Below are 11,345 nucleotides of genomic sequence, written 5' to 3' on the forward strand. Positions count from 1 at the left end.
AATCCAGGGGGAGGGGAGTGAATTAATTGTTTTTTTTTGTCTTAGATTTAAAAAAAAATGACCTTGTTGACACTACGCAATTTGTGCAGAGCTAGTCCACGTGCACTATTTTATTTTTTTGTACACTTAAATATTGCCTATTTTATTTAAACGTTTTACATTTTCAATTTGAGAAATAATAATGTTTTATTATCAGTACTAATACGTATATATATCTATATTAATCTTAATAAAAAAAGAATTAATTTTTTTATCCGATCGGAAGTGCTTCTCCGGAAATAGGCATCAATAGCTTTTTTGAAAACATGTTTTTTATTCATTCAAGTGGAATCCGTCAGAGAAGGCACATCTCAGAACTGAGATCTTTATCTGTAAAAGCCACACGCTTACAATTTTTAAATTAATATTGACTATTAAGGTAATTATTATGCTTTAATGTTAGTGCTTCGCAACTGTCAATATCATAGGCGTCAATACGTCGGCCATAATGCACAACTGCCGACACACGCGTACATGGTTGCAGCGTAAAAAAAGTTAGGAAAACATTGATTTTTAACTTAGATCTAAATCTAAATTGGAATTCTAAAGATATAGATCTATTTTAGATCATAATGAATATGTTTTAAGGCGATCAAAAATAAATGAAATCTAGTAATACTAGATCCAATACATGGACATAGATCTAGTAGATCGAAATGATATATATTTTAGAGTCATATGATATTATATTACATTAGATCTAAGTCTCTAGATATCTGACATTTTCTAGATTCGATCTAGAAATTTTGTGAGCGTGATTAGAGCTAAAAAAAAAATGCTGACCGGTAAAAATCGAGTGCTATATTCCTTCCATTGTTTAGAATCTTAGACAGTAGATTTAGAATAAAATTTAGATCTAGTAACTAGTAGATCTAGATTCTATCTAGAGCTACCAAAATAAAGCAGATACTGACATTTTTGTTTCAAAAAGCATTTGATTGTAAATCTAGACACTAGATCTAATAATACTTGTTATGTTTGTGATTTATAGAGGTAGTCTATAAGACTAGACTAGAATAGTCTAGATCTACATTCTAGAAATCTAAGAATAAATCTCTATTGAATAGATCTACTTATGACTTAAACTTTAAGGCATCGCTAAAAACAACAACAAACACATTTAAACCAAATAAATGTTGTTTTTATTTCTTTTCTCAGCAACAATTACAACAGATACAAAAACTTAGATTATTTGATATATATATATATATATATATATATATATAGTAAACAGAAAACACCATGCACCTGTGAGTTTTTAAAAGCCAATTATAAATATTAGGGCTAGAATCTAGACCTCTAATTCTAATGCCTAGATCTAGAAATGAACTAGAGAGAGATCTATTTATATCTTGATAATATTTCATTTAATATTAGATCTTTTCTAGTCTAAAATACATCTATACCCTTTATCTAAAATTGATATTGATATAAATAGTATGTAAAAAAATGAAGATAAAAAAAAGTGACTTTATGGTAGGGTGGGCCGAAGAGGGGGCTTATTTATTAGTTATAAATACATTTTAAAGTTGTTTGTTTGTTTTTTCAAATGTTCTATAAATATACTTAACTTTGTGACACAGTTTTATGTTAATAATATTGTGAATTTGTGAAATTCATGGAATATTGGACATATTTTCTGTGAATGGTGGATTTTTCATTATTAGGGGTAAGTGTGTTTGATCTAATTTTTCTATGTTAAATACTTGTCTGATGATAATGAATTTACTTTTTTTGGATTCCTCTGTTCTTGGGCATTAAATTTGATACATATTATGTCAAAACTGATAATGGTTTTGTTATTCATGATGATGATAAAGTATAATTTGCAATTTTTTTTTTTACGGAGGGGGTGGGGTCTGGGGGGGCTCAATTAACAGGCATAAATGTCTTAAAACACTTATTTATATATTTTTTTCAAATGTTCTATAAATATACTTTACTTTGTGATACATTTTTCTATTAATAATATTGTGAATTTGTGAAATTCATGGATTGTTGGACATATCTTCTGTGAGTGATGGATTTTTCATTATTAGGGGTAAGTGTGTTTGACCTCATTTTTTCAAGTTAAATAATTGTCTGTTGCTTCTGATTTTATTTTTATTGAATTCCTCTATTCTTGGGCAATAAATTTGATATATAATATGTCAATAAAAGCCAATTTGAAATTGGTCAAAAAAATGGTCCTAAAAGTAGAATGTTGAGAGCTCAATCTGTTTTCCGCCTTAAGTATTTTTATTTTGCAGTATTAATAAATAATGTCGGAATTTAGACTTGGCGGAACAAAAAATATGCAATGGCTGAACATGTTAGCTTTTCTTTCATGATTTTGAAGGAAGATTCACCATAAATGGGAAAAGTAGGCACGTCTGAAATAATCTTTAATTACCATTACAGAAAAATTTATAAAAAGAAAAATATAAATTACTTTTTATATTGGTCAGTTTTGGTAAGAAATTTTTCTGGCATTCCATCTTCTTCATCTTTCTGCTCAAGTGGCTCAACTGCAACAGGCTTGGGATCACTAAAAAAATATAAAAAATTCAATGTTTTAGCATAAAGATTAAATGGAATATTTCTATATAAATCTACAAAAAAATAATTATAAATTGAGAAGCATTGTCAAATGAAACTGTTACTTACATGCCCATTAGAAATACTCCTTCATTAATACGCCGGAGGGCAGAATTAGCCCCTGGTTTTCTGACAAACTCTACTATTCCTTCTCCTGTAGGTTTACCTCTATCATCTACGATAACCACACATCTTTCCAGTTCACCAAACTGTGAGAAAGACTGTTCCAAAAGTTCATTGGAAACATAAGGGTGGAGATTCTTAACTTTCAGTGCAGCACCATGAGTAGCAAACCGAACTCTTAGGATTCGCCCCTTTCTCTGGTGACCATCTAAAGCTGCTTTAGCTGCCTCAGCATTCTGTCTGTAATCCTACAATTATGTAGATATAATTAAAGATACAGAATAAAGTGGTTTTTTTAGTAAAAAAAAATGTATTAAAATAAAATCAAAACTGTTAAATAAATTGAAAATATTATTTTAGTCAAGCTTTATTCGTGCAGTGAGAAAAAAAAGAGACTGGAATGTTGGTATAAACCATAATTTTTTTATAAAGAGAGAATGAAAACAAGAACTTTAGGCTTCAAGTTAAATAAAAATGATTAAAAAGTAATTTTTACTTAAAGGTACAAATTAACATAGCTCTAGGTTTTAATTAAAATAAAATCATAGGACAGCTAAATTACTTAAGTAGATTACTTTAAACACATTTAAAAATTAGAATCAGAAATTTATGATTGTTGATATTCTCTGTACATCAAACTTAGTAGCACTATCACTCTATACCACTTAATAAAACAATCATCTAGGCCCAGTTAAACAGGCTATACAAACAAGAAAGAAAGAAAGAAAGAAAGAAAGAAGAGAGAGAGAGAGAGAGAGAGAGAGAGAGAGAGAGAATATATCAAATTCAGATAATAGAAATGTAGATCTAGTCTTCAAAGAATCTTATCTAGCCAAAAATAATATATGAATAATGCACCTATTCACTAGTTCTGTTCTCATATAAATTATATTACAAATCTATATTGTAAATTCTACATAATTGGGTAAGGCATTTAATAACCAAAATTTTCCTATCTTACAATAAAATAATAATATACAAGTATACAGTGACAAAACTAGCCACTTGCAGTGATATAGAATGTAACATAAGATCCAGATGATAATGAGATAGATAGCATTCTATTACAAGTATTAGATCAGAACTATTAAAATATTTCTAGTTAATCTCTAGAGAATAATCTAAATCTAGACAAGTCTAGTCTAGTCTAGGCTAAACCATAAGACTGCAATCTATACTAGTATAAATCGAGATTATTTCTAGACCTAGTTACAGTAGTTAGTCTTAGTCTTGGCCATGAGCTCTTTGAGAATATAAGGTGGCATGGTTGCTAAGTTCTCAACTCAGCCCATATGGGTAAATTAACAGATGTCTGGCTCAAGAAGCTCACTTAAATTGACTTCCCAGCTGATTAGTTCAATAGGGTGTGCTTGATAGCTTAATCTGACATATTTTTTTTTTCTTAAGGCTTCAGATTAAAGTATTCTATATTAATCTATATAATATATATTTGAATCTGGATAATTGGACCACACCAACATACCATCGATTTGTTGGGTTTTTTTTATAACTAGCTGGTCTGTTTAAACTAGATTTGATAGTATAAATTAGATCTATATTAATATTAATAGGATTTGTTCAGTCTCAGTACCCGTACTTTACTTTTCAGTTCGATATAATCATAATATAATGATATATAACATAATTAGATCTAGATCTATACAAATAATTAAAAAGCTGCTTGTTCGATTAAATGATTCAACAGATTTGACTGTATTATAATAGATTCTAATTCTAAATTGATAATAATATAGATCTCTAGTTTTAGCTCTAATTGTCTAATAGAATCTAGGCCAATATCTGAATATCCTGGGCAATCCAGGGCCAGGGTATAACAAATTTGGAATCTATAATCTAAGTTTAATCTACTAATTAATGATTAATGGACCCTGTTTTGTAGATAAATTTACAGTAATTTGATGTATGAAACCATGAGATGATGAGTGATGACCATGAAATCTCTAGGACACCTTAGTGACTAGAGTAGAGAGATAGAGTGTCACTAGAGTCTATACTTATAATCTACTACAGTACTACAGTTATAGTCACTAGACTAGAGTCCTCAAGAGACAGTCACAGTCTGAGTAGAGTACTAACTAGAGTCAGAGACTAGATTTAGACTTTATTAAAACTAGAGAGATGATCTCACCAGCCGAATGAATCCAAAGCCTCTAGAAGTATTAACATAAACTTCAGCAATTTCTCCAAATGGTTCAAACATTTTTCTGAAATCACTTTCTGTTACGTCAGGAGTCAGATTGCCCACAAACAATCTGCATCTCCCAGTGAATTTTTTTTCTCCCGGTGCTGGCCCTGTGCCGCCAGTAGAACCTTCAACGTTTTTGTCATCTTTGTCAGCCGTCTTTTCGGTTTCAGTCACAGCCTTATTGTCAAACTGTTTGTTTTCATTTCGATTTGAAGATCGATCTCTATCATGTTGTTGGTTGTTCTGGTTGGAATTATTTTGATTTTGACCACCACCGCGTCCCTGTTGATTGCTGGGTGTAGAATTAAATCCACCAGATCTTCGTTCTTCTTTCGCATTGATGTTTAGTCCACTATTTTGGTTTCTGTTATCTTTTTTAAATGAATTATTGTCTTGTTTTGTTGGGGTGGTGTTTACCCCTTGCTTGGACATTTTTTAGAAAATAATGTAAAAACTAATAGCACAAGAACACAAGTAGATCTAGATAAAATGGCGTCGTCAGTCAATTTCTCCTTTGTAGATTCAAACGAGGCTTATTTCCGTTCCGAGCAAGTTAAAAGATGATTTTTTTTTTTTTCGGTTTCTTTTTTTTTTTTTCGCTCAATATTTGGTAATTAATTTCATTATTTATTATAGATCTAGAGCTAGATCTAGATCTAGATTCCTAAATCTAAATTTAATTTTGGAAAAGTAAAAGCTTATGCATTTGCATTTTTTTTTTCTTTTGCTTGACAAGAATCAATAAAAAAAAAAGTTAGCTAGTTAGTTAATTAATTGGTAATTAATTATTTTGTTAGGTATCTCGAACAAGGGAAAGAAATTGTACTTGACTGAAAACGAGGCTTCATGGCCTATATTCAACAAAATTTGCGGCATGATAGATTTTATATTATAAAATAATAAGAATTTAATAGATCTTGATTTATTGTATAGAAAAGCCCATTGCAGCGAGATGTAAAATGATTTTGGTTGCATGTTGTAAATATTATGAATTTAAAGCGAAGTATTGCAAACTAGTTTTTGTCAAGTTGTTTATAATTATCTTCTTTTTTGAAGTAACGTCTGTATTATATAAGATAAGATTTTAAAAAATTTGCACTATTTTATTTTATTGCCAACTTTCAATGCAATAATAATAATAAAAAAAAACTAAATTTCATTGAGTTATGTTTTAAATTAAATACAACATTTGCAGAGCTATACCATGCCAAGAACAGGAAATTGTATCATGAGTTTATAGATGGACAACATTTCTATAGATCTACATGCTGATGATGTTATGCCGACAATGTTTTTATTTCATAGTAATACTCATACAAGTGCATAGAAACAGACATGATTTAATCTTGCTAGATTTCTCCAAGGCTTTTGACAAAGTTCACCAACATAGTTTGCTTAAAAAATTAAAATATTTTGGCATTGATGATCCATTGTATCAGTGGATTAAAGATTTTCTGATAGGGAGAGAACAAACTGTAATAAAAAAAAATGGTTCTAAATCAACACCAATAACAGTAAACTCAGATGTACCCCAAGGAACAGTCTTAGGCCCACTACTATTTTTGATTTACATAAATGGTTTACCAAATTGCATTAGTTCAGGAACAAAAGTCAGATTGTTTGCAGACGATTGCATAATATATAGAACAATACTAACAACACAAGATACAGAAATTTTACAAAGAGAATTAGATGAATTACGGAAATGGGAATAAAACTGGAACATGTCTCTCCACCCAGAAAAATGTCAGTTATTAAGAGTAACAAAAAACTAAAACAAATTAATTCCACATATCTTATTCATTGTAAACCAGTAACACAGACTAAAAACGCAAAATACCTAGGTGTAATAATAAATGAAAAACTGTCATAGAATCCCCTTATTGATGAAAGTATCAAATATCAAACAAAGCATTAGGATTTATTAAAAGAAATTTCTATAAATCATTAAGAACATAAAACTAAAATTTTATTTAATCTTGGTTAGGCCAATAATAGAATATGCATCCTCTGCTTGGTCGTGCGGTTTGCGCGCTGGACTGTCGTTCAGATTTATCGATGGTCCAGGGTTCAAACCCTGCCCGCTCCCATCCCCCGTCGTCCTGCGGGAGGTTTGGACTAGGAAGTAAACTATCTTCAACTCTGAAGGAACATCCGAAACATGTAAAACATTTTACAAACATTTTACAAACCCCTCAACTCAAGAAATCATTAAGAAACTGGAACAGACACAAAAAAGAGCAGTGAGATTCATAACAAACGAATATTCACATTTGACTAGAGTAACACCTTTAGTAAAATCACTAAATTTAGAAAGCCTTCAGGACAGAAGGCTCAAAAGTAAAGTAGCAATCATACATAAAACACTGAACCATAATCTTCAAATACAAAAACAAAATTTAATAAAATACTCTGAAAGACACAAAGATAAAGGCACATTCCTCGACCCATATGCTAGGACAAATTTGTACAAATGCTCTTGCTTCGACCCTAGTGCTATTATAACATGGAATGGGTTGCCTGAGCTAGCCAGGAAAACCAGTGACTTGGCAGAATTTAGGTCATTGGTTAATATGCATGACTAAATGCATGGCGCGTAGGGCGTAATCATCCTCTTTTTTTGAAGTAACGTCTGTATCATATAAGATAAGATAAAATATAGAATCTATGTATAGGCAGTGGCGTAGCAAGGTGCCCGTGGGACCGAGTTCAAGAATGTGTTGACGGGCCCCTCTCCCAACTCCCATATGACAAATATTTTGTGTGACAACAAAATTCAGTAGTGTGTATGTATTGGTGCATTTACTAACAGACATTCCTATGCAAGTTCATGAACACAGCTGACAAACAAAATTTAAGACCATGTTTTAGTACCGTTTAGCACAGTGAACATAATGCGCAAGCGGCTACTTTTGTTGAAATATGATATAGTAGGCCTACTGTCCACTAGTGTCCACTCATATTGAAAAAACATCATTGCCTTGGTATGGTTAGTAATTTAAAGAAAGATGGCGATATTTTATTACTTAAGAGTATTTGTTCAGTCAATTCTGCAGACTTCTGGTTCTCACAAATATGAAAACCTACAAATGACTATATGATTGCAATTTCTTTTGGTAGTTCGTCATCGGAGTTTACAAAACATTTTCAGAAAATATTGCAAATTTAATAAATTTTTAATACTCTTTGAGTACTGTCAACCATGATAGAGTACATGGTGCAGATTGGATCTCCTTCAGGTATTTTGATAAAATTGCATTGCCCAACAGGTTGAGGTAAAGCCGCTGTATTTATTTTCTTAAGAATCTGTGTACTGCCAAGACATTTTCGTTGTTACTTGTGCCACCCAAACGATAGCCTACTCTTCGCGATGACCACTAAAAGAGAGGTTGTTGCATGCTTAAGTCAAAACTAACGTTTACTATGCGATGAGTTACTTTCAGTCCCTAATTGTCAACTTCTTCAATGTGCTCTTGCCACCCACCGTTCTCAGTCATTTATGTTGTCGGTATGTTTGGCAAGATTGTCGATGAAGGTCATTTGTAGGCCTATATTTTTTTTTTAATTCTTTTTTTTTTTTTACGATTTGGTTGGAAAACAAACAACATTGATGCTGTCTCAGGGTATAAACCCGAGACCAAGGAGACCATACGAACGACTTTCCAGTGCACATACCAGACGATAAAGCAGCCATTCAAGTGAAAGACACTATTTCACGATAAATGTAATTATCTTACTTTCTTAGACTTAGGTCCACCCCCCCCCCCCCCGCGCCGTTCGGTGCATTGGACGGCAAGCTGTCTCCATAAAGATCTGTCGTTGGCAATGTCTGAAGCCTCCTCCCACCTGGTGTCCACTGTTCTGAGGTCCCCCATGAAGGTGTGGCGCCAAGTAATACGAGGACGTCCCTGTTTGCGCTTTCCTCGTATTAGCCTCCATGTCATCGCAACTCTTGGTATACGTAGTTCATTTTGTCGTAGAACATGTCCCGCAAACCTCATGTGACGCCCTGTCACAACCTCACTAAGTGTTCGACTCCCAGTTCGGCATAGGATTTCCTTGTTTGAGACCCGATCTGTGTAACTGACTCCCAAAATCCGTCTCAGCCATTTTTGTTGAGCCACATTTAGCCTTTTCTCAATTTTGATAGATGACTTCCATGTCTCACATGCATATGTTGCAGTTGGGATGACAATTGTGTTGAGAAGGTGTATTTTTGTCTCGAGCCCAATGGCTTGGCTTGTCCAAATAGGCTGCAGCCTTTGGAAAATGCTCCATGCCTTTCCTATTCGGCACGCTACATCATGGTAGGCATCCCCATCATTTGTTATGATGCTGCCAAGGTAAGTGAACTTGTCCAGCTCTTCAAGCTTTGACTCGCCAAGTCTAACGGGGGCACCCTTTGCCTTATATCCCACTCGCAAAATTTTGGTCTATGCGGTTTATGCGGAGGCCAATTTTGGGTGCTTCTCTAGTTAGGCTCTCCGTAATTTCTGGTGTGCCTTTATTTGTAGCTTCGAGTAGTGCAACGTCATCAGCAAAGTCCAAGTCCGTTATTCGATTTTGTTCACGCCATGGAATACCAAAGGCAGTCTGGTTCATTGCTCTCCTCACTATGTAGTCGATGGCTAGGAGGAAAAGGAAGGGAGATAAGATGCACCCATGTCTCCCACCTGTCTCGATGCTGAAAAACTCTTAATTTTTTTGTTATAAACCTCCTCGCTTATTCAGTCACAAGAAGTAGCATAAAAAGTCATCATCTTTAAGTAACGTTTCCTTAAGTAACAAACAGAATTTGTTGTTTCTTTTGTTTGTTTAATATCTAATTTTAAGTCTAAATCTAGATTTCTGGTAAGAGAAAAACTTTTTTTAAAAAAAAAAGTAATACTTTCACCGGTTTAATTAACATAGAGGAAAAAAAAAAAGAATGGGAGTATGGGACCCAACCATCACCACCAACGCACCGTCACCACATTACAATAAATCTGATGCAAGGAGTTCCTTACAATGAATCTATAATAGGTGAAAAAATGGGTTAATGTTTTGATGTTAATATAAAGTTTGATAAGATTTTTTTTTTCAATTCTATTTTTTACAAAATTGAAGTGTAGGATAGACCACAATTGGTCATTAGTCATGGGATCAGGCGATTTGAAACCCCTACGCGCCATGCATTGCCGTATTTCTAGAGATATTCCCATATTAGTCCAGATATTGTATATAACTACTAAATATTTCTTGGAGGCCCTAAGCTAGCCTAGAGCTTATAGATGTAAATCCGGCCCTACCCCCATGGTTGTTACACCGGGTGTGGGCCCGGATTCATTGAACCCCTTCGCGCCATGGATGCTACGCCAGTTTTAAATATCGGCATATCTATGCAGAAAATACAGCATCTGATTTTTTTTTTTTGCCTAACGTACTTGCATCAATTTTCTTTTTAATTTTTCACTACTAGATCTAATTTTTTAAAATCAATTATTAATCAAAGAGGTAGATGGCTAGAATCTAGATCTAATTCCTTTTACCATAGCCTTATTCCTTTTAACGAAAACGAGGCTTCATGGCCTATATTCAACAAAATTTGCGGCATGATAGATTTTATATTATAAAATAATAAGAATTTAATTGATCTTGATTTATTGTATAGAAAAGCCCATTGCAGCGAGATGTAAAATGATTTAGGTTGCATGTTGTAAATATTATGAATTTAAAGCGAAGTATTGCAAACTAGTTTTTGTCAAGTTGTTTATAATTATCTTCTTTTTTGAAGTAACGTCTGTATTATATAAGATAAGATTTTAAAAAATTTGCACTATTTTATTTTATTGCCAACTTTCAATGTAAAAATAAAAAACAAACAAACTAAATTTCATTGAGTTATGTTTTAAATTAAATACAACATTTGCAGAGCTATACCATGCCAAGAACAGGAAATTGTATCATGAGTTTATAGATGGACAACATTTCTATAGATCTACATGCTGATGATGTTATGCCGACAATGTTTTTGTTTCATAGTAATACTCATACAAGTGCATAGAAACAGCCATGATTTAATTTTGAGGACTTTTTGTGGATGTATACAACAAAGATATAGACAATCTCACAATTGATTTCAATCAAATGAGACCTGAATTCGATGGAAAATGATTAGCTAGTCAACAATTTAATGCTAAAAGTACTTATTTTATAATAATATAAATTAGCGAAACTTTGTTGATATTTCAAGATAACTTATCAATAACTCGAAATTTTAAAAAAATATATTTAATCTTTTTTTTTATAAATCTATATTTTACGCTATTCGTAGTGTTTGGATTCTTACGATAATCTAAAATGTTTTTTTTTTTTTAGATAAATGAAATATTAATTCATTTTAACCAAGGCCAAAAAGGCC

The 11,345-nt window shown here is 32.5% G+C and overlaps 1 protein-coding gene across 3 annotated transcripts in view; it reads right to left on the minus strand.

Annotated features, from left to right (window-relative positions):
• The window catches only part of LOC106077773 (uncharacterized), a 48,777-nt gene extending 43,300 nt beyond the window's left edge, over positions 1 to 5,477 (minus strand). For all 3 annotated transcript variants that reach the window (XM_056034053.1, XM_056034051.1, XM_056034052.1), the window contains exons 1-3: positions 4,889 to 5,477; positions 2,686 to 2,987; positions 2,471 to 2,566 (exon numbers count right to left, since the gene is read on the minus strand). In XM_056034053.1, the coding sequence (XP_055890028.1) occupies positions 2,471 to 2,566; positions 2,686 to 2,987; positions 4,889 to 5,377 (887 nt within the window). In that variant the 5' untranslated portion in view covers positions 5,378 to 5,477. The remainder of the gene's footprint in view (positions 1 to 2,470; positions 2,567 to 2,685; positions 2,988 to 4,888) is intronic.
• Between the last annotated feature and the right edge of the window lie 5,868 nt (positions 5,478 to 11,345).

Source organism: Biomphalaria glabrata, chromosome 6 (assembly GCF_947242115.1).
Source record: "Biomphalaria glabrata chromosome 6, xgBioGlab47.1, whole genome shotgun sequence".
NCBI lineage: Eukaryota > Metazoa > Mollusca > Gastropoda > Planorbidae > Biomphalaria > Biomphalaria glabrata.